We start from the raw sequence: 27,845 nt of genomic DNA, 5'->3' as shown, positions 1-27,845 counted from the left end.
GTTATCTTTGCCATGTGTTGTTCTAGCTTGATTGCAGTTTATGTCTTCTGTGGATGTGATGTTTTAAAAATGTCATCCCACTTGGCTTCCTTTTGCCTACTGGCTGTATCTTCGGTTTTCCTGGGAACATTGATCAGGTTGCATTTCTTGTTTGCACTGGGCTTGCTCTCCAGAATGTTCTTCTTGACCACCTTTTGCCCGGGATGTATCCATTCTTCAGGGAGATGAGGATTGGATCTTCGTTCTCCCTCTCAAACCACTCTTCTGCATCCAGGGCTGCTTCAGGCCCCCCTGTTTCAGGGTACAGGTCATCTGGTAAAAAGCCAGACTTCCTGGGAATGGTCATGATAATATGCTCACACACTCTCTCATGAAGTTTAAGGAATCTGGAAATCTCACATTTGTTAACATCAAGTCCCCTCTTGGGCATGTTACCCATTCCCCCACCCCCACCCCGAGGCTCTTTGCTGCTGAAGGTGTTGAGGTAGTGGACATATGGAGATTCATCCCTGTTCTCAAAATAGCAGATACCACTGTCGCCTTTCCACCTAAGTAAATGATACTGGTGCCAGAATCATAGAAGGGCAGCCACACCCCAACGCTGGTGTCCATTTCATGAAGAGCAATTGGTTCCTCCATATTTCTCAGATTCCAGAGAGCCAACTGCTGCTCACCCGTGTGGCCAAAGCCAGTGGTAAAGACATTCCCATCAGGCAGAAAGATGGTTCTCCTGGATTTTGCCCCTTCATGTGCTCTCTCCTCCTTAGCAAGGATTTCTTGCTTCCTAGAATCAATTATTCTCACTTTCTTGTCTTTGGAAATTGTGCCATTCCGGTTCCAGCTTACATTGTAAATCATGTCTGAGTGCCAATCATCCAGTTTATTAGGGCGTCCCTGTCCCCGTGTTCCAATGATTGCATTACTGCGGTCTGCACAAAGAAGCTCATTGTGGGCAGTCAGATGTCAGGCCAAGAGGCTGACTCCCTTTGAATGGCCATCTAAAATCTCCACAGGCTCCAACTGTCAGGGAAAGGATGAGTCTATTTTCTGGGACCTGCCATACCATAACTGTGCAGTCCTCAAACCCTCTGGCAGTGACTTGGTGGTTCTGTGGGCACAAGTCTACGTTGAGAATGGGTCCGTGTGACCTCATACTATAGGGTAGGAGTTGTCAATTTGACCAATTTGGGCTGAGGTGCCAGAGGCCCAGCTTCTGCCAAAGTCCTGCTGCAAAACCAGTACACCTCCAATTGCTACTGGCTACTACCTGAAACTCTTCTGATTTTTTCTTGACCCATTGATCATTTAAGAGTTTATTACTTAATTTCCACACATTTGTTTCTTTCCCATTTTTCCTCTGTTGTTGATTTCTACCTTCATTTCATTGTGATCAGAGAAGGTATATTGTATGATTTTAGTATTTTTTAATTTAGTGAGCCTTGTTTTGTGACCTAAGAGATGGTCTATCTTGGAGATCTATCCATGTGCACTCAAGAAGAACGTGTATTCAGTTGTTGGTTGAAGTGTTCTATGTATGTATGTTATTCCTAGTTGGTTTAGAGTATCATTCAAGTCTGTACTTCCTTATTGATCTTCTGTCTAGATGTTCTGTTTGGGTTTTTCTTGCAATTTTATTGAGATATATTCACACACCAAATCATCCATCCAAAGTATACAATCAATGGTGTATAAACAATGGTTTTCTTTGTAAAAAAAAAAATACGAAGAAATTGGAAAATACACAAAACAATGTGAAGAAAATGAAAAAGCCATCACCATAGTTGTTGCTATTCTGTAGAAATAAAGAAACCTGGCCTTGAAGAGCTGAGCAATGTCAATTGATGGTGATTCCAATGTCTGCTATTAAAAAAGTATATTTTTACTGAGAAATCTTCACACACATGCAATCCACCCATAGTATACAATCAGTGGCTCACAATGTTATCAAGTGGTTGCGTATTCATCACCATGATCATCTTTAGAGCATTTGCATCACTCCAGAAAAAGAAATAAAAAGTAAAAAGAAAAAAACTCATACGTCCCTTATCCCTTACCTCTCCTCTCCAGGATTTTGACTAACCAATTTTTACCCTTTATCCCCTCTATTATTTATTTATTTTAATTCTTTTTCTTTTTTACCCATATGTCCGTACCCTGGATAAAAGGAGCATCACAAGGTTTTCACAATCACACAGTCACACTTTAAAAGCTATATCATTATGCAGTTATCTTCAAGAATCAATGCTACTAAAACACAGCTCCACAGTTTCAGATACTCCCCTCTAGCCACTCCAGTACACCATAAACTAAAAAGGAAAATCTGTATAATGTGTAAGAATAACCTCTAGGATCACCTCTGGACTCTGTTTGAAATCTCTCAGCCACTGGAACTTTGTCTCATTTCTCTCTTCCCCCTTTCAGTCCAGTAGCCTTTATTCAATCCCATGATGCTGGAATCAGGTTCATCCCCAAGAGTCAGGTCTCATGATACCAGGGAGGTTTACACCCCTGAAGACGTGACCCACATGGTGGGGAGGGCAGTGAGTTCGCCTGCCCAGTTAGCTTAAAGGAGAGGCCATATCAGAGCAACTAAAGAGGGTCTCTGGGGGTGACTCTTAGGCATAATTACAAGTAGGCTTAGCTTCACCTTTTTAGGAAGAAGCTTCATAGGGGTGAGTTCCAAGATTGAGGGCTCAGCCTATTGAATTGGTTGTCCCCATTGCTTGAGAGACTATCGGAATTTCCTAGATGGGGAAGCTGAGTATTTCTTCCTTCTCCCTAGTCCCCCAAGGGGACTTTGCAAATACTGTATTTTCTACCCAAATTACTCTGGGGTATATCAGGGCATCACACTGATCTGGGCAAACCATTAAGATCTCACACCCTATTCAAGATTCCCTGTACTTTTGGTGTTAGCTAAACTGACCATACAAATTAAATTAGATAATGCACTACCCAAAACATAAATTTTGCACCAAATAAACATCCCCCGCTTTGGTCTCACACAGAAATTGAAGTTTGGAAATGTGGGCCATATCCTCCTTTATCCAATATTCTGATTTACCTTAGTCCTACCCGGATCAGCTTCATTCACATCTCTAGTTGAAGTATGATCACTCTTTCAGCTTTTTAAATGGTTCCTGTAGTAAACAGTTCCTGCACGGAGTACTGCTGACTTTCATAGCTTCAGAGATCTAACTCTGAGTCTCAGGGAGCAACCAGGTTATATACAACCAAGTTATATGCAGTATCTCAGAATTTAGAAATAGCAGTTACAACTCCTGAATATATGTGACAATCTAGGATTCTTTACAATAGGCCCCAACCTGATAACCCATGCTCTCGACTTCAGTTCACTGAGTTTTTATATTATAGTTAGTCCATATATGTGAGGCATTATAATATTTGTCTTTTTGTTTCTGACATTTCATCAACATACAGTCCTTAAGGTTCATTCACCTAGTTGCATGTCTCACAACTTCATTCCTTCTTGTGGCTGCTCCGTGATCTGTTGTATGTAAACATTCCAGTTCCCCCTTTCAGTCCTCAGTCGTTGTACCCTTAGGCCACCTCCATCGGTTGTGAATCAGGAACACTGCCGCCATAAACACCAGTGTGCAAATGTCCATTTTCCCCCCACTCTCAGCTCCTCCAGGTATATACTGAGCAGTGGGTTTCTGGATCATATGACAACCCCACCATTAGCCTCATGATCTCAAAGGGACTGCATCTCTCAGCTTCCCTACTAACTGTGAACACATCCATCTCTTTCTCCACATTTTCTCTAGCACTTATTTCTCTCTGTTCATTTTAAACAGTTTTACTTGCACATCATAACAATCCAACCTAAGTAAATAGGCATACCTTTGCCACCATGTGCTGGTTTGAAAGGAGGTATATCCCTTAGAAAAGCCATGTTTTACTCTAAATCCCATTTCATAAAGGCAGGATAATCCCTATTCAATACTGTATGTTTGAAACTGTAATCAGATCATCTCCCTGGAGATGTGATTTAATCAAGAGCGGTTGCTAAACTGGATTAGGTGATGACATGTCTCCACCCATTTGGGTGGGTCTTGATAAGTTTCTGGAGTCCTATAAAAGAGGAAACATTTTGGAGAATGAAGGCAATTCAGAGAGTGCAGAGAATGCTGCAGCACCACAAAGTAAAGAGTCCATGAGCCAGTGACCTTTGGAGATGGAGAAGGAAAATGCCTCCCGGAAAGCTTCATGAAACCGGAAGCCAGGAGAGAAAGCTAGCAGATGACACTGTGTTCACCAGGTGCCCTTCCAGATGAGAGAGAAGCCCTGACTGTGTTCACCACGTGCCTTCTCACTTGAGAGAGAAACCCTGAACTTCACTGGCCTTCTTGAACCAAGGTATCTTTCCCTGGATGGATGCCTTTGATTGGACATTTCTATAGGTTTGTTTTAATTGGAAAATTTTCTTGGCCTTAGAACTGTAAACTAGAAACTTAATTAAATTCCCCTTTTTAAAAGCCATTCTGTTTCTGGTATATTGCATTCCTGTAGCTAGCAAAGTAGAACACACCATAATCTACATGAAGACATTTCCTTTTCTTCTGCAAAGAATCCATACCCCTTCCCCATGTCCCCTGGCCTGTTGACATTTAGTTTTGGCATAATGCCTTTGTTACACTCAGTGGAAGCGTATTACAATGTCACTGTTGACTATAGATCCTAGCTTGCATTGATTGTGTTTTTTCCCCATCTGCCATCCCATTTTCAACACTTTGCAATGTTGACATTCATTCGTTCTTATAATTTTGAGAACTCCTCAAAATTAACACTTTTTTGCATCAAAGGACCTTGTCAGGAAAGTTTAGTTCCTCTGAATATATACCTAGTAATGGGGTTGTTGGATTATATGGCAATTCTATATTTAGCTTCCTGAGGAACCACCAAACTACCTTCCAGACTGTTTACACCATTTTACATTTCCATTAACAGTAGATAAGTGTGTCTCTTTCTCCACATCCTCTCCAGCAGTTGTCATTTTCTATTTTTTTTTTATAATGGCCATTCTAGTGGGTGTCAGATGATATCTCATTGTGGTTTTGATTTCCATTTCCCTAACAGCGTGTGAAGTTGAATATCTTTTCATATGACTTTTAGCCATTTGTATTTCCTCTGCTGAAAAGTTCATGTCTTTTGCCCATTTTTAATTGAGTTTTATGTCTTTTTGTTGTTGAATTGAAGGGCCCCTTTATATATTCTGGATACCAAATCCTTATCTGATATTGGTTTCCACATACTGTCTCCCATTGGGTAGGCTGCCTTTGTACTTTACTGACAAGGTCCTTTGATGCACAAAAGTGTTAATTTTGAGGAGTTCTCAATTGTCTGTTTCTTTTTTCAATGCTCATACTTTGAGTGTAAGGTCTAGGAAACCACCTCCTATCACAAGACTTATAAAATATTTCTACTTTTACTTCTAAAAGTTTTATGATCTTAACCGTAACGTTTAGATCTTTGATCCATTTTGAGTTAATTTTTGTACAAGATTTGAGATATGGATCTTCTTTTTTTCTTTTGCATATGAATATACAGATCTCCTAACACCAATTTATTGAAGAGGCTGCTCTGTCCCAGGTGGGTTGGCTTGACTGTCTTATCAAAGATCAATTGTCCATAGATGAGAGGGTCTATATCTGAACACCCTATGTGATTCCATTGGAGTATTTCTATCTTTATACCAGTACTATGCTGTTTTGACCACTGTGGCATCATAATATGCTTTAAAGTCAGGTAACGTGAGACCTCCCACTTCATTTTTCTTTAGCAAGGTATTTTAAGTCTTTTGGGGCACCCTCTCCTTCTGAATAAATTTCATTTTTGGTTTTTCTATTTCTGCAAAGTAAGTTTTTTTGGATTTTAATCAGTATGGCATTGAATCTTTAACTCAATTTGGGTAGAACTGATATCTTAACTATAGTCTTCCAATCCATGAACATAGTATACCCTTCCATTTATTTAGGTTTTCCATGATTTCTTTTAGATATTTCTTATAATTTACTGTGTATAAGTCTTTTGTTTCCTTAGTTAAACTTATTCCTAAATATTCAATTCATTTGGTTGTTTTTGTAAACGGAATTTTTTCTTGATTTTCTCCTCTGATTGCTCATTACTAATGTAGAGAAATACTACTGATTTTGGGAGGTTGATCTTGTACCCTGTCACTTTGCTGTACTCATTTCTTAGCTCATGCAGTTTTGCTACAGATTTTTCAGGATTTTTTAACATATAGAATCATGTTATCTGCAAACAGTGAGACTTTTACTTCTTCCTTTCCAATTTGGATAACTTTTATTTCTTTTTCTTGTCTAATTGTCTGGTTAGAACTTCCAGCACAATGTTGAATAACAGTGATGACAGTGGGCATCCATGTCTTGTTCTTGATCTTAGAGGGAAAGCTTTCAGTCTTTCCCCATTGAGGATCATGTCAGCTGTGGGTTTTTCATATATTCCCTTTATCATGTTGAGGAAGTTCCCTTTTATTACTATTCTTTGAAGTGTTTTCTCAAGAAAGGGTGTTGAATTTTGTCAAATGCCTTTTCTGCATCAATCAAGATGATCATGTGGTTTTTCTACTTTGATTTATTGATATGGTTTATGTCATGGTCAGGTTTATGTGTCAACTTGGCCAAGTGTTGGCACCTGTTTGTCTGGTTGGGCAAGTGCTGGCCTGTCTGTTGCAATGAGGACATTTCATAGAATTAGATCATGATCACATCAGCTGCATCCACGCTGATTCCATTTGTAATCAGCCAAAGTGGAGTGTCTTCTGCAATGAGTGATGCTTAATCTAATCATGGAAAGCCTTCTAAGGAGGATTCAGAAGAGACAGGTGCTATTCCTGCTTCAGCTGGCGAGCCTCTCCTGTGGAGTTCGTCCAGACCCTCCATCAGAGTTGTTGACTTCACAGCCTGCCCTGCGGATTTTGGACTCTGCATTCCTGCGGTCATGTGAGATGCTTTTATACGTTGTATATTTGTGAGTGCTCCCTGTTGATTCTGTTTCTCTAGAGAACCCTAACTAATAACATCTTGGTACCAGAAGTGGTTCTTAAGAAACAGAATCTTAAAAATGGGTTTTTATGAATGGTTTTCTACTCTGACTGGACTCAAAGACACTAAGGACTCTAATTCCCATAATCAGAATGACACTCCCAATCTATGGAGTGAGTTGGAAAAAGAGACAGTCAAAATATCACCAGTTGATTCTCCTAATGCTTTGCTTATACAAAGTCAGGCTCTGGGGGATAATTTTTTTGACACCTTTATGGAGTTTTGTGGAAATAAAGGTATAGAGATGTTGGATGGTTGTTGTTAGATACACTGGCCACATTAAGGAGTGAAAGGGATGGGCTTAAGGCTTCAAACAAGAAGCTTAAGCACTGTCTGACAGATGTAGAAGTTTCTATGAGTATCCTGAAGGAAAATCTATTTCCTGTAGTCGTAGACTTGAGAAATCTGAAAATCAGACTCAGAATCTTACTGTTAGAGTAGCAACTTTACAGCATAAACTGAAATCTCAGTAATAAACCCTGTAATAGTTTGTCCTGAGGACATAGTAGCCCCACCTCCAGCCTGCCTTGAGGAGTTGGCAACCCAACCTCCTCCTGGAAGGATTAGCCCTAGAGTGGTTAATCCTGTTTCACCAGATGAAACTGCAAATTAATGCCCTGAAGCAAATGACTTGGAAGATATTTCTAATTATTTTCATGACCCACCACCACAACCCCTCATTTCTTCCAGACCTATAACTAGACTAATGTCCCAACAGGCCCCTAAAGGTGAGGTACAAAGTATCATACATGAGGAGGTACATTATATTCCAAAAGAACTGTGTGAGTTTTCCAATTTATATACACAGAAATCAGGGGAATATGTGTGGCAATGGATTTTAAGGGTGTGGGATAATGGTGGGAGAAATATAAGGCTGGATTAGGCTGAATTTAGTGATATGGGCCCACTAAGCAGAGATTCTGCATTCGATGTTATAGCTTGAGGAGTTAGAAAGGGTATTAACAGTTTGTTTGGATGGTCGGTTGAAACATGGATCAAAAGGTGGCCGACATTACCTGAGGTTGAAATGCCAGAACTCCCCTGGTATAATGTAGATGAAGGAATCCAGAGGCTTAGAGAGATTGGAATGTTAGAGTAGATTTATCATGTAAAGCCTGCTCTTACACCCCAGCAATGTCCAGAGGATGCACCTTTTACCAGAACAGCGAGAAATAAATTTGTGAGACTAGTGCCATCATCCCTAAAGAGTAGTTGCACTTCTCTGTAGGTCAAATATTACTGTAGGAACTGTGACTGAGCTGGAATCCTTAAACACATTGAGGATGACCAGATCCCAAGTTGGCAGAAACCAGGTGGCAGCACTTAATCGCCAAAGACAGGGTAGACATGGCTATTATAATACACAGCAAACTCAAAGCAGGAGTCAAAATTATATTACTCATAGAGATTTGTAGCATTGACTAGTAAATCATGGGGTACCTAGAAATACAATACAAGGACAGTCTACTAAATTCTTGTTTGAGCTGTATAAGCAAAAGAGTTATAGGTCAAGTGAACAGAAGTCTAACCTGAATTACAAAAACACAGAGTCACAGCCCTTTAATCAATTTCCAGACTTGAGACAGTTTACAGAGCCCCTTGAATGAAGGGGAGGCCATGTCCCTTTGGGGAAGGACCCTTTTATACTGCCACAAATTTATACTGTTAATCTTCCTCTAAGCCTTCCCCAAGGAGACTGATGGCCTTTTACCAGGGTAACTGCATTGGGGAAAAGGAAATGATCAGATATTTCAGGGATTATTAGACACTGGTTCAGAAGTAACATTAATTCCAGGGGACCCAAAATGTCACTCTGGTCCACCAGTCAGAGTGGGGGCTTATGGAGGCCAGGTGATCAATGGAGTTTACCTTCACTCAAGAAGGGCTGATGAAGCTCACGGTTTCTCTTTTAACTGGAAAAGCACATGGCAAACATGGTGATGTCTGCTAGCTTTCTCTCCAGGCTTCTTATTTCATGAAGCCCCCCACCACGGGACATATTCCTTCTTTATCTCCAAAGGTCTCTGGCTACGTGAGCTCTCCTTGTGTCTCTCATCATTCTGAACCTTTCTCCAAAATGCTTCCTCTTTTAAAGGGTTCCAGTAAACTAATCAAGACCCACCTGGAATGGGTGGAGTCACATCTCCCTCTAATCCAAGCTGAATACCCACAATTGGGGGGGTGGTATCGTCTCCATGGAGATAATCTAATCAAGCTTCCAACCTATAGTGCTGAACAGGGATTAAAAGAAACAGTTGTTCCCATAAGATTGAATCAAGATTAAAACATGGCTTTTCTAGGTAGGGTACATGATCCTTTCAAACTAGCACACCTTGCCCCACCACAGCCACCATAGGGCCAGAGCTCATGTAGGTAATGAGGCTTGGGTAGAAGGGCTTCCTCTACATGTCCTGGTAATGCTCAGCAACATTGCTTTCTGGGCCCTGAAGTGTCTTCATCCCCACCAGCTTGAGGGTCCTTCTCTCAAAGCACCGCCTCACATCTCCCACCAGCCTCTGCTGCACCATGTCTGGCTTCACTGCCACCAGGACCTGTTACAGGGTCCATAGGAGCAGGCTTACCCTGGGCCCCATGCACCACATAGCAGCCCCCAAAGCACAGCTCACCAGCAGAAGCTACCCATAGTGTCCAGCCCACAGTCTGCTCGTGGAGCACAGGTTTTGAGAGCTTCTTGATGACTGATTCAATCTCTTCACTTGTGTTTGGTTAGTTGGGGTCATCAGTGTTGTTTGTCCATGCCTTTCTAGGAAGTTGTCCATTTCGTCTATGTTGTCTAGTTTATTAGCATATAGCTATTCATTTTATCCTCTCATTACCTCTTTTATTTCTGTGGAGTCAGTGATTGTGTCCTCACTTCCATTTCTGATTTTATTTATTTGCATCCTCTTTCTCTCTGTATCTCTTTTATTTTTCTTTCAGTCAACCTAGCTAAGGGTCTATCAATTTTATTGATTTTTCTGAAAGAACCAACTTCTGGTTTTGTTGATTTTCTCCATTGTTTTCATGTTCTCAATTTCATTTATTTTTTCTTGCTTTGGGGTTAGTTTGCTGTTTTTTCTCTAGTTCTTCCAAGTGAACAGTTAATTCCTCAACATTTGTTCTTTTTTCTTTTTTAATATAGGCATTTAAGGCAACAAATTTCCCTCTCAGCACAGCCTTTGCTGCATCCCATAAATCTTGATATGTTGTGTTTTCATTTTCATTTGCCTCAAAACATTTACTGATTTCTCCTGTAATTTCTTCCTTGAACCACTGGTTGTTTAAGAGAGTGTTGTTTAGCCTCCATATATTTGTGAATTTTCCTGCCTTCCACCTGTTATTGATTTCTACCTTCACTCCATTATGATCTGAGAAAGCATTTTGCATGATTTCAATGTCTGCCAATTTGAAAGAATGCATGTACCCTAGAAAAATGTTTTAATCCTAATCCCATTTTGTAAAGGCAGCTATTTCTTCTAATCCCTATTCATTGCTGTATGTTTGAAACTTTAATCAGATCATCTCCCTGGAGATGTGACTGAATCAAGAGTGGTTGATAAGATGGATTAGGTGGAGATGTGTCTCCATACATTTTAGGTGGGTCTTTATTACTTCACTGGAATCCCATAAAAGAGGAAAGTTTGGAGAAAGCAGGAGATTCAGAGAAAGCAGAGAAGAATGACATAGTCATGAGAAGCGGAGTCCACCAGTCAGTGGCCTTCGAGGATGAAGAAGGAAAATGCCTCCTGGGGAGCATCATGAAACAGGAAGCCAGGAGAGAAAGCTAGCAGATGATGCCATGCTCGCCATGTGCCTTTCCAGATGAAAGAGAAACCCTGACTGTGTTTGCCATGTGCCTTCTCACTTGAGAGAGAAACCCTGAACTTCATCAGCCTTCTTGAACTGAGGTATCTTTCCCTGGATTCCTTAGATTAGACTTATTTAATTGGGAGATTTTCTTGGCCTTGAAACTGTAAACTAGCAACTTATTAAATTCCCCTTTTTAAAAGCCATTCTGTTTTCAAGTATACTGAATTCTGGCAGCTAGCAAACTAGAACACAGTCTTTTAAAATTTCTTGAGACTTACTTTATGACCCAGCATATGGTCTATCCTTGAGAATGATCCATGAGCACTTGAGAAAAGTGTGTATCCTGCTGTTGTGGGGTGTAATGCTCTGTAAAATGTCTGTTAAGTCTAGTTCATTTATCATATTATTCAAAATCTCTATTTCCTTATTAATCCTCTGTCTAGATGTTCAATCCATTGATGAGAGCAGGGAATAGAAGTCTCCAACTATTATGATAGAGGTATCTACTCCTCCCTTCAGTGTTGTCAGTGTTTGCCTCATGTAATTTGGAGCACTCTGTCTTGATGCATAAATACTTATGATTGTTATGTCTTCTTGTTGAATTGTTCTGTTCCTTTTATTAATATATAGTGTCTTATTAATATATAGTTGTCTCTTTTAATTGTTTTACATTTGAAATCTTATTTGTTGGACCTTAGTATAGCTACCCCTGCTCTTTACTGGTTGTTGTTTTCATGGAATATCTTTTTCCAACTTTTCACTTTCAACCTCTTTTTGTCCTTGGGTCTAATATGAGTCTCCTGTAGACAGCATATAGATGGGTCCTGTGTTTTATTCCGTTTTACCAGTCTTTGTCTTTTGATTGGGAAGTTTAATCTATTAACATTTAGTGTTATTACTGTAAAGACAGTAGCTTCTTCTACCATTTTTTCTTTGGATTTTATAAGTCATTTTTTTTTCTCTTTTTACCTTTACTGATTGTCTTCATTTCTACGCTCTTCTCCAGACCTCTCTCTCTCTCTCTTCTGTCTTTTCCTATCTGCCTGTAGTGCTCCCTTTAGTATTTCTTGTAAAGCTGATCTCTTAGTTACAAATTCTCTGTGACAGTGAAAATATTTTAATCTCCTCTCATTTTTGAAGGACAGTTTTTCTATTGTGGCTTTCATTCCCATAAGTTCTGCAATTTTTTTTTCAAACTTTTGAGTTATTCTTTATGTTCTCTCAATGTCTTCTTTATATCTTCCCTCAACTCATTGATCCAGTTTTTGATGAGATTTTGCATGTTTGTTCAAACTTCCTGAATAAGTTGTTTCAATTCTGGTATCTCATTTGAAGTGTTGATTTGTTTCTTTGCTGGGCCATATCTTTGATTTTCCTAATATGATTCATTACTTTTTGCTGGTGTCTAGGCATTTGATTTCCTTAATTGCTTTATTCTGGAGATGGTTTTCTCTCTTTTACCTAGGGTTTTTTTGTTGGTTGACTTTGTTCTTTGGTTTTCCATCTGGACCTGTTTAACTGATCTGAATTTTTCAGTTCTTGTTTTTCTGTTTCTTGCCCTGCCTATATGGAACCTTTGTTTGAGGAAGGTCTCTTCAGATATTATTGACCGCAGTCAGGTTTTCCCAGACCAGACAGACCCACATCTCAGGATGCTGGTATCAAGCTTCCTTTAGGGTAAGATTTAGCAGGTTGTCAAACTTTCCTATGAAACCTCTAGTCTCTGTGCTTTTCTTATCCTGTCCTGCATGTGGTGCTTGTCTGCCTGCAGCTTCTCACCAGCATAAAGTGATACAGTGCCTTTAATTTCAGCAGCCTCTTCCTCCCAGGGGAGTGGTTGAAACCAAGGCTGAGATGATAGGTGGGCTTTGATGGCTTCTTTTTTCCAACCCCAGGAGGCTGAATTCCCTGAAGGAGGACCCCAACTTTAACTGGGCCCTGCCCCTCTTTTCTTGGGGGAAGATATATCCTTTAGGAAATTGCCCCTTCCACCCATTTACTTTGTCTCTCAGACATAGCTTAATTCTGCTCTTTCCTGGAGCAATGCTGGAAACCAAGAGTGTTGGCAGTTCTATCTAATGAGGTGTTAAGAAGTTAAAAACAAAGAAAGTTAAAAAAAAAAAAAGCCTTTTCAATGTGGGACCCTTGCTCCCTGGATTTGCTAGTCAAGAGTGGAGTTGGTATGTGAGTCTGTGTATCCCCAGGCTGTATATGCTCCCTTATCTTGGGGTCTAGCCTTTTTCCAGTATTTTGTGCCATCCAAGTCAGAAAGCCTCTGGCATTTTTTTTTCTTCTGCATAGGCAGGCACCCAGAATCAAACCTGGGTCTCTGGCATGGCAGGCGAGAATTCTCCCTGCTGAGCCACCATGGCCCACCCTGGTATTTTTTTTTCATCAGCCTTGTCCCCTCTCTACCAGAGTGAAAACTTCTGGTTCCTTTAGTGCTTACTCCAAGTTTATCTGTGTTTGAGGTCTATTTTCAGCAGTCAGAATTTGTTAATTCATTCTGCAATCAGAGCTTGGTGAGCTAACTCTTTGCTACCAGTAAAGTGTATTTCGTTTCCCCTGAGAGAACCAGCCTGCTATGCCTGTGGAGGAGAGGTGCCATCCTCTGTAGCTTGGGAGTCTTACAGTTCTGTGTGGGATCTCAGTGGTACCACTCATTCCAGACTGGTGTATGCTGTGTGTCTGGTCACTGATATTCCACCCCCCCCCACCCCCCCCAGCAATTGTTCTATATAGTTCCTGGCTATTTACTAGTTACTATAGAGTGTGAACTAAATTCCACACCTCACTAGGCCACCATATTGCCCCGCCCTGTTCTATTCATCTTTGAAGTAGTGTATTAAAATCTCCTATTAATGTAGAACCATAAATATCTCCCTTCAATTCTATCAATAATTGCTGCATATATTTTGGGGCTCATTTTAGGTACAATATATGTAATTGTATATCTTCTTGTTGAATTGACCTTTTTATCAGTATGTAATGATCATCTTTGTCTGTCATAACTGTTTTTGTTTGTTTGTTTGTTGTTTTGCATGGGCAGGCACCAGGAATCAAACCTGGCTGTATGGCATGGCAGGCGAGAACTCTGCCACTGAGCCACCATGGCCCACCCCTTAACTGTTTTTAATTTAAATTCTATTTTATCTAGTGGTATAGATAACACAGCTCTTCTCTCATTAGAGCTTGCATGAGAATTATATATATATATATTTCCATTCTTTCACTTTCAACCTACCTGTGTCTTTGAATTTAAGGTGAGTCTCTTGTAAATAGCATATATGGTTTGGTCATATTTTTTTAATCCATTCTGAAAATCTCTGCCTTTTGTCTGGAGAGTTTATTCCAATTGCATTTAAAGTCACTACTGATAATTCAATTTTGCTATTTATCCTTCACAAGTATTATACCTATTTTGTCCTTTAATTCTTCCATTAATACCTGCTTTCATATTTATTCTTTTTTTGCATTGTATCATATTGAGTCCTTCCCACTTTTATCTGAAAGTGTTTTTCATAATTTCCTTGTGGCTATGATGGGGTTAAAATTTAACATCTTAAATATATAACAGTCATTTTTTATTTGATATCAACTTGACTTCAATGTATACATATACACTTTTCCTACACCCCTCCAGTCCTCCACTTTTTTTGTACTTGCTAAAGGTATAGCTTGGTATATTATGTGTCCAAAATCATATATTTATAATTACTTTTAATGCATTTTTCAATTTAGCACCTATCGGAAGTAAGAAGTAGAGTTACATATCAAGATACAATACAATAGTGCTGGCATTTATAATTAACCAAATTGTTACCTTTACCAGAGGACTTTATTTATTTATGCAATTTGAACCACTTTCTAGTGCCCTTTCCTTTCAGGCTGAAGAACTTTCATTAGCATTGCTTACAGGGCAGGCCTACTGGTGATAAACTCCCTGTAGGTTTTGTTTATCTGGGTATGTCTTACTCTTTCCCTCATTTTTGAAAGACAGTCTTGCTGGATAGAAAATTCTTAATTGGTTATTGTTTTCTTTCAGCACTTTAAGCATTTTTCTCTTTTTTTGGAGTTTTAAATGAATTTTATTCTTAAATTAATCAAACATATTTCCCCTTGCACATCTTTAGGAAAACTACAAATGCCAGTTTTCAGCAATTCCACATTTACAATTCTCTCATTTTTCTACACAAAACTGTAATCCAACATACTTAGTTGCCACCTATCCCTTTTTTTTTTTTTTTAGCTTTTAAAAAGGGGTATTTATTAAGTTGCAAATTTACAGTCCAAAGTAAGGCAAAGCTATTAAAATGTCCAAATTTGGGCCTCCAGGGAAAGACATCCTTGTTCAAGAAGGCCAATGATGTTCAGGGTTTCTCTCTCAGCTAGAAAGGCACATGATGCCATCTTCAATGGCTTCCTTGGGGCTGTGTCGGTTCTGTTTGGTTCTCTCTTAAAAGACTCCAGTAAGCAACTCAATCTTAAATGGATGGAGACACATCTCCATGGAAACCATCTAATCAAAAGTTGCCACCCACAATTGAGTGGGTCATATCTCCATGGAAATAATAAAAAAGATTCCACCCAGCAATTTTGAATGATGATTAAAGGACATGGATTTTCTGAGGTACATAATAGCTTCAAACCAGCACATTCCACCCTTTGAACCCCAAAGAAGACATATTCTTTCCAAATGCAAAATTCATTCATTCCATAACAATATCAGTAAGCCTTAAACCATTTCAGTAACAATACAAATACAATACAAAGTCAGAAACAGTATAAAATCTCATCAAGGTCAGCTACTGGCATAATTTGTCCTAAAGCAAAATTCTCCTCTGGCTCTGGACCTGTAAAACTCAGAACAAGTTATCTGCTGCCATTATACAAAGGAGGGACAGTCATAGGATGCATATTTCCATTTCCATAGGGAGGAATTGGAAGTAACACAATGGTCACTGGACCCAAACAGTTCTGGAAACAGGCAGGGCAAACACCTTTCGACTTCAAAGTCTGAAAGTCATTTATCTTTGGGTTTTTAGAAAGTGGCAGTCCCATTCTTTCCACAGGCCTCTGCAGTGGCTCACTTCTCTCTGAAAGCAAACTTGGGGGACATTGGGGAGACTACCTTTTTCTTGGCTCCATGTTCTCCAAGTATTGGGGTGCATCTGGTCTCTCAGCCATCTCCAGGTCACATGCTCAACCCCTCCAGAACAATGGGGTGGCAACCAGGCTGTCCCCAATCCCCAGGGAATATGCTCCACTCTCTCCACCACCTAAGACAGCACAACTCCTCCTGAGTAAGGAGGGGGAAGGCCCACCCTCTGCCTTCAGGGCAAGCTCATCCTCTCTAAGTACTTGGGTGGGTTTGCTCTCCTGGCCCAAGGTTTCTTGACTTTAGACCTTAGCTTCCATAGTTCTGACTTTCAAGTTATTTTTCCTTCAATTTGACCCTTTTCTGTCCCCCTTAGTCCAGACTGGCAGTGGTTCCATTTATACAGATCCCACAACACTCTTGTTGGTTTTCTATGTAACAGGCAGGGATCATAACCATCAGACAATAGGACTTTCCTCAAATCTTTCCTGGATAACTCCATCTCCAGCTTTGACTTTTTCTGAAATGACTGACTGGTTCCATGTTTGGTTAAATTTACTTGTGAAGCATTATTCTATGGTGTCTCCCTTTCTGGAAGCCTAGAGTTTTTCAGACCATAAATTTCTGGTTTCTTTATACCCAAATGTTCAGTTCTCAGCTTATCTATTTCCTGTCACATTTCACTATAAGCTACAAGGAGAAGCCAGGCTTCCTTTTCCACATTTAGTGTGGAAATTTCCTCAGCTAAGTATCCTGGGTTGTCTCCTTTAAATTCTTGCTTCCATCCAACAGCAGTATTCAATTTGGCCAAATTATTTGCCATTTTAAGACAAGAGTCACCTTCCTTCCAGTTTGCAGTGACACATTCCTCATTCTGTCTACAGCCTCATCAGAGGTATCTCTAGAGTCCACATATCTACCAACAGTTTCTTCAAAGCACTCTAAGCTTTCTCCATCAAGCTCCTCACAGCTCTTCCAGAATCTTTCCCTTATCCATTTAAAAAGCCATTCCAACATGTTTGGTATTTGCAAACCACAGCAGCACCCCACTTCTCTGGTACCAAAATCTGTTCTAGTTTGCAAGCTGCTGGAATGCAATATACTAGAAATGGAATGGCTTTTAGAAGGGAATTTACTAAGTTGCAAGTTTACAGTTCTAATGCCATGAAAATATCCAAATTAAGGCATACAGGGAAAGATACCTTGACTCAAGAAGGCTGACAGATCCAGAACACCTCTGTCAGCTGGAAAGGCACATGATGTCTGCTAGCTTTCTCTCCCAGCTTCCTGTTTCATGAAGCTCCCCTGGGGGCACTTTGCTTCTTCGTCTCCAAAGATCTCTGGCTGTGTAAACTCTGTTGGTTCTGGTGGCTCTAAAGTTTTGTCCAAAAGGGTTCCCTTTTAAACGGACCCCACCTTGGATGGGTGGAGACACATTTTCTGAAAACCACCTAATCAAAATTTACCACCTATAATTGGGTGGGTCACATTTCCATGGAAACAATAAAAAAGATTCCACCCAACAATATTGAATGAGGTTTAAAGGACATGGCTTTTCTGAGGTACATAATTGCTTCAAACTAATGATTTAGCAAGGAAACAGAAGGAGGGTATTTTGCTTCCAAGAGCTGAGACACCAATTATTGGGCCCCTTCTGCCAGTTCTGTGGGTTTAGTTCTTGGGAGGTGTTGTATATTTGATATGCTGTGGGATCTTTCAAAATCTTCCTGATCACAGTACATGAATACCTCCTTGTTGAATTAGTAGAACTGTTCAGTAAAAATCTGTCTTGGTCCACTTGTCTCCAACTATACATTTTCAAGTTTCTCTTCCTTGTCCCCATCTTCCTGTCTGTGTACTCTTGAGGGATCTGGGTCTCCACCTGGAAATGAACATCTAGAGTGCCTACACCAGCTGACTGGTCTCTGATTCTCTGCATCTCAATTCTTCTGCTTTTTCAATCAGGACCTTCCTATGTGGTATAGAAGACCCTCCCAGGTCACTAACACCCTGGAATTGCCCTCCTCGTCATTTTTCTGTCTCTTCTCTAGCTGTTCTTTGGAGCAGGGGTGAACTCGACCTATCCTATTCCATCATCTTCCCAGAAGTCCTGCCTCCTATCCTTTTTAAACTAGTAAGAATATTTGAAAAAATATTTTAGATTCAAACATTCTTAAGGTACTACTTGTAGTTGGATGTATTCCCATTTAATAATCTAGGAAATTAGCTAGCTAAGCAAGAAATGCTAGAATGCAACTTGGGCTCAGAGCTCTGCCAGCTGGGTAATTAGGTCACTACAAAATTCATTTCTTCATTCACCACCATTGCTCAATGACTACTATGTGCTAGGATATAATATGTATTCTGCTGCCTTGACTTCCAGTTTATAAACTATCAGCTTTGAAGTAGTAACTGATTACACACACATAAAGTGGGAGTTTATATCTAGCTCTAAAGCTCCTATGATTCCATATCTTTTAAAATTTTTTTGTGTGTGAAATAAAACATATATACAAAAAAGAAATAAATTTTGAAGTACATTTTAACAAGTAGTTATAGAATTGGTTTCAAAGTTTGGCATGGGTTGCTCAGGCATTCCTTCTAGCTGCTCCAAGATACTGGAAACTAAAATAAATGTTAATATAATGATTCAGCAGTCATACTCATTTGTTAAATCTTATTTACTCTGTTATAACTTCTACTTCTCCTTTGATCCTTTTCCTAATCTTTAGGGATATTCTAGTTTGTTCATGTTGAAGACCGGTGTTGACAATATGGGATAGGGGGCTAGAGAGGCTGGCCTAGGAATCATCTGGAGGTTATAGATTTCTGGAAAGTAAATTTAGCATGGGAAACTTTTGTAGAATCTCAAAGAGATCCCTAGGCGTTTTTTGGGGTTTACAGGAATGATGTTGGCTAGGGGTTGGCAAACCATGGCAATTAACAATGTCTAGCTGAAGATTGTATAAGAGTATCCTCCAGAATAGCCTTTAGACTTCTTTCAGCACTTTCAGTATTTTAACCTACTGCCTTCTTGCCTCCATTGCTTCTGATGAGAATTTGGCTCTCAATTTGATTGGGGCCCCCTTGTACATAACATGTTGTTTTTCTCTTGCAGCTTTTATAACTCTCTTCTTGTCATTTGTATTCGACAGTTTAACGAATAATGTAATAGAGCATATTTTTTCTTCAAGTCTATCCTGTTTATTGTTCTTGAGCTTCTTGAATGTGCATATTCATGTATTTTTGCTACATTTGGGAAGTTTTCTCATTGAGCAATGGTGGTGAATGAAGAAATGAATTGTATAGTGACCTAATTACCCAGCTGGTAGAGCTCTGAGCCCAAGTTGCATTCTAGCATTTCTTGCTTAGCTAGCTAATTCCCTAGATTATTAAATGGAAATACATCCAACTACAAGTAGTACCTTAAGAATGTTTGAATCTAAAATATTTTTTCAAATATTCTTACTAGTTTAAAAAGGATAGGAGGCAGGACTTCTGGGAAGATGATGGAATAGGATAGGTCGAGTTCACCCCTGCTCCAAAGAACAGCTAGAGAAGAGACAGAAAAATGACGAGGAGGGCAATTCCAGGGTGTTAGTGACCTGGGAGGGTCTTCTATACCACATAGGAAGGCCCTGATTGAAAAAGGCATATTCCTTATGCCCTTTTCTTTGTTTCTTTTCTTTTTGTGACTCTCATTATGCATTTATTGGCATACTTCATAGTGTCCCACAGGTCTCTTGGATTACTTACACTTTTTATAATTCTTTCCTCTTTCTGCTCTTCAACCTGACTCATTTCAATTATCCTGTCTTCAAGTTCAATAATTCTTTTTTCTACCATGTGCAATTTCCTGTTGAAACCCTCGTTGGCATTTTTCATTTCAGTTAGTGTGGTTTTCAACTCCACAAAGTAGTTCTCCTTGGCTCCTTTAAAACATTTCTATCTCTCATATTGTTCATCATTGCTTTATTGATGTCCTTTAATTCTTTTTCTGCATTTTTCTTCATCTCCTTGAGCATATTGACCATTTTCCTGATATCTGTTAGCTTTCTTTGCATTTTTCTTCATCTCCTTTTGTTATGTCATTCTTTTTAAGTCTTTGTCTGGTCTGTCCACAGTCTGGTCTTCTTTGTTGGTGTTTCCTTGATTGTTATCTTCTTTCTTTGGATGGGCCTTCACTTTGTATTTGTTTTCTCTTGTAATTTTTTGTTACATAGCATACATTTTACTATTTTTAAATGTTAACTCTGGAACTTATTCCCTGAGATGTTTGTTTCTTGAGTTTGTAACCATCTTGTGATATGATGGAGATTTTATTGAATGTCACCTCTCCTATCAGGAGAATCTTCTCAAGATGATTGCAAACTTCAGGGTCCTCCCTGTCTTTTCTGGGCCTGAGTCTTGTCCTGGGCTTGTGCTTGCTAGTGGCCTTAGAGATTCCCTTATTTACAGGAATTTGAATCTCCTCTCAACTTCCCAGGAAAGACCTTACCCCTCTCCCATATGTTCCACTGCATGTTTTAGAACAGGTAAGCTTTTGTCGCAGGCCAATTGCCTCAATGGTTTCTTACACTGGTTTTGTTTTCCTTGTCTCAATCTGCTTTTGCCTGGATGGCAAGTTCTGGGAGGAGGGGGGCACACTAGAGAGGAATTTCCCAAGTCAGTCTTTCCCAGGCAGAACAAGGCCAGGGATGTAGTAAGGGAGTACCTGCTGGCTCCAAAATGCCCTGGAGTGGGGATGAAGGAGAAGCCAGGACAGGCACTGTGCCACAGCTCTCCAAAGCTGCATGTTCTTGATTTGGCACCTGCTCAGCAAATGTTAGTCCTTCAACTATCCTCTGCAGCTCTGAGGAAGTGTATCATCAAGTCTCCTCTGCTGCCTTTGTCTTAGTTGGGTTGGAGCAATTGGTGCCCTCATATCATAGGTGGGTCCTCAGACTTCTGAAGTAGCTAAATAGCAGCAATCTATGAATGGATGATCCCCCTTCCTGCCCCAAATCTTGCAAAACTGGATTTTTATGTCCTTTTGTGGCATAAAACTTCTGACCAGCAAGTTACACCAGGGGCTGGACCCCACTGCTGCCTGATGCTAAGGTGGGGGATGGACACAGTAACCACTGCATGAAGAGAGCATGGTTACAATAAACTGCATTTATTGTAACCTACCAGCTTCTTCCATGTGCTCTTCCCCTGGATGTTGTATAGTATTCTACTTGATTCCAGAGTTTCAAAATAGTTGATTCAGGTAATTTGTCTGTTTATGGTTGTTCTTGTGCAGGGACTCCTGAAGCTTCCCATGTTGCCATTTTCCCACGTCCTCTGAGCCTGAATACATTTTAAGATAGTGTTTTTTCCTTCAATCTAGCATCCCTGTTACAGCCAAATATGATATGTTTTATGGAATTTCTTCTGCATAAATTATACTGGGTTCTCTTTTAATGGCTTTGTGTGCTCATTAGTTCTATGGTGATCCTTTTCTTTTTTCTAATGCAGAGATTAACCTTATTAATCTGTGACTGGGGAGGGTTTTCTGAACCAGAACATGACCAGCTTCTAGTTATTTTTCAGCTGCACCTGCCAACATCTTTTGGCTCAGATGAAAGCATATACAGCTGAGGAATCCCCTGAGGGAGTAGGGGCAGGATCAGCACAGGTATGCCTACTTTTCTAGCAAAGCCTCACTGACCTACATTTCACTCTTGGTATCAAAAATGACATCCAGACTTCCGGAGAAGATGGCGGCTTAGTAAGACACGCGGGTCTTAGTTCCTCCTCCAGAACAGCAACTAAAGAAACAGAAACAATATGAAACAGCTCCCGGAACCACGACAGAGACCAAAAAGACAGCGTACCCCATTCTGGAACGGCTGAATGGGCAGGGAGAATCCGCTGCGGTGAGATACCCCGAGGGGCACACGTTTTCCTGGCCGGGGCGGCTGGCGACTGGGGTCCCCTCCATGCACGTGGCTCCCCGGTCTGACTGGGAACGTTGGATAGCGGGGCCCTCCTGCCACGCTTGGCGTCTCGGGCCAGCTGGGCAATTTGGACCAGCACTCCCCAAAGCTGCGGCGGCCGGCGACCCCCCCCCCCCACGCGTGGTTTCCCGGGCCGACTGCGAGATTTGGATTGGCAAGTTAAAGGAGCCACAGCATCTTTTACTGGTGGGCTCCGCAGACAGACGAGCGCCACAAGCGCCACCTACTGGGCAGGAAAAGAAAAACAGAACCCAGAGATTTCACAGAAAAACCTTTCAACCAGCCGGGTCCCACACCCAGGGAAATCTGATCAAATGCCCAGACACCAGCAGAAAATAATGGATGACGCTCAGAAAATTGAAGATATGGCCCAGTCAAAGGAACAAACCAATAGTTCAAATGAGATACAGGAGCTGAGACAACTAATGCTGAATATATGAACAGAAATGGAAAAACTCTTCAAAAACCAAATCAACAAATTGAGGGAGGACATGAAGAAGACATGGGCTGAACAAAAAGAAGAAATAGAAAATCTGAAAAAACAAATCACAGAACTTATGGGAGTGAAGGACAAAGAAGAAAAAATGGAAAAAACAATGGATACCTACAATGGTAGATCTAAAGAGACAGAAGCTACAATTAGTGAACTGGAGGACGGAACATCTGAATTCCAAAAAGAAACAGAAACTATAGGGAAAAGAATGGAAAAACTTGAGCAGGGGATTAGGGAACTGAATGACAATATGAAGTGCACAAATATACGTGTTGTGGGTGTCCCAGAAGGAGAAGAGAAGGGAAAAGGAGGAGAAAAACTAATGGAAGAAATTATCACTGAAAATTTCCCAACTCTTATGAAAGACCTAAATTTACAGATCCAAGAAGTGCAGTGCACCCCAAAGAGAATAGACCCAAATAGGCGTTCTCCAAGACACTTACTAGTTAGAATGTCAGAGGTCAAAGAGAAAGAGAGGATCTTGAAAGCAGCAAGAGAAAAACAATCTGTCACATACAAGGGAAACCCAATAAGACTATGTGTAGATTTCTCAGTAGAAACCATGGAAGCTAGAAGACAGTGGGATGATATATTTAAATTACTAAAAGAGAAAAACTCCCAACCAAGACTTCTATATCCAGCAAAATTGTCCTTCAAAAATGAAGGAGAAATTAAAACATTTATAGACAAAAAGTCACTGAGAGAATTTGTGACCAAGAGACCAGCTCTGCAAGAAATACTAAAGGGAGCACTAGAGTCAGATACGAAAAGACAGAAGAGAGAGGTATGGAGTAAAGTGTAGAGAGAAGGAAAATCAGATATGATATATATAATACAAAAGCCAAAATGGTAGAGGAAAATATTATCCAAACAGTAATAACACTAAAAGTTAATGGACTGAATTCCCCAATCAAAAGACATAGACTGGCAGAATGGATTACGACCCAGCAATACCACTGCTAGGTATCTACTCAAAGGACTTAAGGGCAAAGACACAAATGGACATTTGCACACCAATGTTTATAGCAGCGTTATTTACAATTGCAAAGAGATGGAAACAGCCAAAATGTCCATCAACAGACGAGTGGCTAAACGAACTGTGGTGTATACCTACGATAGAATATTATGCAGCTTTAAGACAGACTAAACTTATGAAACATGTAATAACATGGATGGACCTAGAGAACATTATGCTGAGTGAGTCTAGCCAAAAACTAAAGGGCAAATACTGTATGGTTCCACTGATGTGAACCGACATTCGAGAATCAGCTTGGAATATATCATTGGTAACAGAGACCAGCAGGAGTTAGAAACAGGGTAAGATAATGGGTAATTGGAGCTGAAGGGATACAGACTGTGCAACAGGACTAGATATAAAAACTCAAAAATGGACAGCACAATAATACCTAACTGTAATGTAACTATGTCAAAACACTGAATGAAGCTGCACCTGAACTGTAAAAAAAAAAAATGACATCCAATCTTACCTGTCACAATGTCTGTGATTTGATACAACATGTAATGAAGCAGTGAACTGATTTCATTGTCTTAAAAAATATTGTGTCTCTAGTCTAAAGGTCTTCAAAATATCATGGCCAGAATTCTGGTTTTACTTGGCTATACATACTATATGCCCCAGCAAATCCTTATTTCCTTTTTATGAGGCTTCTGAGAGATGACAACTGTGATTTTTCATTTTATTCAAGACAAATGGAAAAAGGAGGGAGGCTGTCTTAGTGTCTTGAGGATAGCCTTTTTTTATGAAGACAGCACTCAGAGAAGAATGGCTTATTTGTTGTTTTTCTCAAATTACCCAGAAAAAGAGTTGCTAGTTCTACCTGGTAACTGCTTCTGTTATTTATGGTTAAGAAGTCTTCTAACTGGAATCCCTCATTCTGCAGCTTGAAAGTTTTTTCCTCTCAGTAGTCACTGTTGATAGAGGCACTGTTCCTTCACATAATAGAGACACTGCTTCTTCACATAGTAAAGAAGTAGACAGAGTAGGATCTTGTCTTGGGTTTGCTGCTCACTAATTGTGAATCCCTGAAGTTGTGAACCATCTGAAGTCTCTGTGAAATGGAGGCAGTACTTGTCCTGTTTGCCTCACATGTTTGTGATGGACCTGAGCTTATGGATGGGCACACATTGTGCAATTTGATAATCTCTGGGAAGCTACTACTCAACTTTCTTTACTCCAAGTAAAATACCCTCGTATTAGTGTCCTGTGGCTGCTGTAACAAATTATCACAAACTTAGTGGCTTAAAACACAAATTTATTATCTTACAGATGTTAGAAATCTAGCACGGTTTCACTGGATGCAAATCAAGGTGTTGGCAAGGCTACATTCCTTTCTGAGGCTCAAGAGGAGAATGTTTCTTTGCTTTTACCAGCTTCTAGAGGCCACCTACATTCACTGGTTCATAACCCCCTTCTTCCATCTTCAGAGTATTCAACGTAGGATCTCTCTGACCCTAATTTCATTGTCACATCTTCTCTGACCCTCTCTTCTGACCCCCTCTTCCACATTTAAGGACCCTTAAATTGATTACATTGGATAATTCAGTATAATCTTCCTATTTTAAGATAAACCTATTTACCAACCTTAATTCCCATTTGCTATGTAAACTAGCACATTAACAAGATGTGGGGTTCATTATTCTGCCTACCATAGCCCCCTAAAACTTCATTTCTCCTGGAAGTGCCTGTTTTCTAATTCCTTCATCATCTCATCTAAGTAATTTCCTGGACTATAGAAATGCTGAAGTAACAGATCCAGGAATAAATATATTCTTGAAGGACATCAATAAAGCTAGATTTGATGACAGCATTATGTGGTCTTATCTATTCTAAACCAAGACCATCAGTTAGAGCATGCTGGGGAAAATCACATCATTTGTTAGAAGAGCAGATGAAATCAAATATTGGTGACTGACCTTTGTGTTTCCAGGTGTGGATTTGGTCAAAAGCCAAATTTATCAATAGAAAATACCTAATGGAGGAACTTTACCAGCAATTCCTAGATGGAGAAGACTGTCATGTGGCTCAAGAAGATGATCCTTTCTGGGACCCTGTGGAGGTCGTGCACTTGGGCTCAGCTCATGTCTGGCTCCACTCACTTGCTTACTGCATGGAGTTTGAGGAGCAAGTGGAGTTTCTGAACTGCGATGGCCTGGAGGAAGCAGTTTTGCACATCCACATAACCCCATGCCCCACAACAGGACAGTGAGTATCTCACTTCTCCCCCTTTCCTAGTCCAAATCAGTTCTGAGTTGTCACACATGGAAAATTCATAGCAAGCCTGTCTTTTAGAAGGGTTGGTCAACTTGGCACCCTGAAGAGCTCATTCAGGAGATGAATTAGCACGTTCACTTATGATTTGGTCTCATCAAATCTGATTTTTGATATGACAGCTACATAAGATGACTTGAAATATTTTAAATCCCATGCCCAACAGCATCTGAGTCAGCTCAGTACTACCTTGGGCAACCTAAGTGGGATGTGGGCTGAGGAGGACATTCCACAAAGAGGCAGGATGGAGAAGTAGAAAGAATCCTGGGCCAGAATCAAAAGACCTGGGTTGGTTCCTGACAATGGTCCTTCATCATGGAGAAGCCAAGTGTGTTGATGGACCTTCTCACCCTCAACACTCTCTTGCAAGGTCTGGCATCTGCCGCATGCAGCATGGTCTTTCCCATGCTAGTGGAGGAAAGGCCCATTGCTGTTGATAAGGCCCAAGTGCCAGAAGCTGAGAGCTGATTATCCAGATCACTACTTCTCCATCCCTTGTACAGTCTGTGACCATTTCTTTGCTCCCTTTCTCAAGATAGAGACCAAGATACCTTTCTTTTCTTATCTGGCCTTTCTATGCTGTTATGTGTCCTTTCTGTTGGTACAGGTTTTGTTTTAACATATTGGCAACTTTTCTAAACTGCTCCCTTACATCTGACCCAGGGTTAATCTCACTCCTCCTCTTGATATCCCATTTATTTTCTCTCTTTAGGTTTTGGGAAGTTTTTACAAAAGCTAATGTCTCACAGAATTCTAAGCAAAGAGGCTGGAAGGGGGCCTGTTCTGGGTGGCAAAGCCCTCATAGGCACCCAACGGAAACTTTTTGTCTTTCTGGGAGGAAACAGGCTCAAGATGGAGTAAAGAAAACTCAAGCTCCTGTAACTGAGACATCAAACTCAGGGGAGTAACAATCCTGTCTTTATTAGGACTCCAAGCTCACCAAGCAACATTGTGGTCATTTGGCTATTCAGGCTTCCTAGGCTCCCTGATGGTTATATTTCTAATTGTAAATTATTAAATTGGCATTCTAGGTTTCAGCCATTGTGAGCTTGGCTGTGAGAAAGATCCCCTCTGGAAAGCTGGCCAAATTGGTTTCTGAACTTGTAGGCCTGATTTTGACTCTGGACTATAAAGAATTTACTAAGGAAAATGACACCAGAAGAGGTGATACCATCTGGCTTTCCCAGGTGGTAATCCATGAGCACTTACCAAAATATGCAATGCTAGTTTAATACCCACATTTGGGAGCATTTATTGCATGAAAGTATTTATATTACTGCCTACTCCAGGCTGTAAGTTCATTGAGAAGAAGGTCCGTATCACACATTGAAGTGCCTGCATAGATGCATTAAGTGTCTCTTGAATAACTGAATGAATGAATGAACTCTGCAACTGGTAATATTACACACCCTTCCTTCAATTAAATTAGCTACTTCCTAAGAGTTCAGTTAATTCTCTTAGACATCATGATCCTAACTTGTTGGACCCAGGCTAACCATCCATCAATTGTAACCTCTTTCTGTTTGTAGAGCACATGGTGAGGATGATGTGGTTATTGACCCCTTGGAGTTGCTGGGCAAGAGGATAGATTTCCAGATTCACATTGTTCGGTGCCTTGGCGTCAAGTGGCTAAAGGAAGATGCAAAGTGGGGCATTCAGATTGGGTACCAACCTGCACTGCAGAATCGCTTCTCACAAAGCACCTACCTTCTGATCCTTAATGGGAGCAAGTCCTTCTTGAAGTTTTAAAACTGCATTTATATGAAATTTTCTCAAGTTTCTGTTTCCTCAAACCCAAAATGACTCAATTCCACCCATCTGTTTAATAGAGAAGTGTGTATTGATCCTCTTAAGTGGTTGAAACAGTAGAGCCAGGCATTTTAGTTACAAAAAGAATATCCAGTAAAATTGTATTATCAAAGTGGAATAGTTTTTTTTTTTTTAGTTGGAAAAAAAAGCTGTATTATCAGACAGCAGAAGCATCAGAGAGGCTTAAATTGTTTAGGCTAAAAGTATATGTTAAAGCAGTAACAAAAGGGAGACTTTGAAGGACAAAAGTCAACCAACCAACTATGTATATGAAAAA

General features: G+C 40.2%; 1 protein-coding gene and 1 pseudogene across 1 annotated transcript in view; one reads left to right on the top strand and one right to left on the bottom strand.

The window, feature by feature from the left end:
* The window catches only part of LOC143690374 (kinesin-like protein KIF28P), a 187,815-nt gene that overhangs the window by 128,006 nt on the left and 31,964 nt on the right, over window positions 1-27,845 (top strand). The window contains 2 exon segments of the mRNA XM_077168175.1: window positions 25,419-25,693; window positions 27,289-27,423. Of these exon segments, the coding sequence (XP_077024290.1) occupies window positions 25,419-25,693; window positions 27,289-27,423 (410 nt within the window).
* On the bottom strand, window positions 31-24,909 carry LOC143689476 (coronin-1C pseudogene; annotated as a pseudogene).

This window comes from Tamandua tetradactyla, chromosome 7 (genome assembly GCF_023851605.1).
Source record: "Tamandua tetradactyla isolate mTamTet1 chromosome 7, mTamTet1.pri, whole genome shotgun sequence".
In the NCBI taxonomy this organism is placed as follows: Eukaryota; Metazoa; Chordata; class Mammalia; order Pilosa; family Myrmecophagidae; genus Tamandua; species Tamandua tetradactyla.
This window is presented reverse-complemented; position numbering and strand designations above follow the sequence as displayed.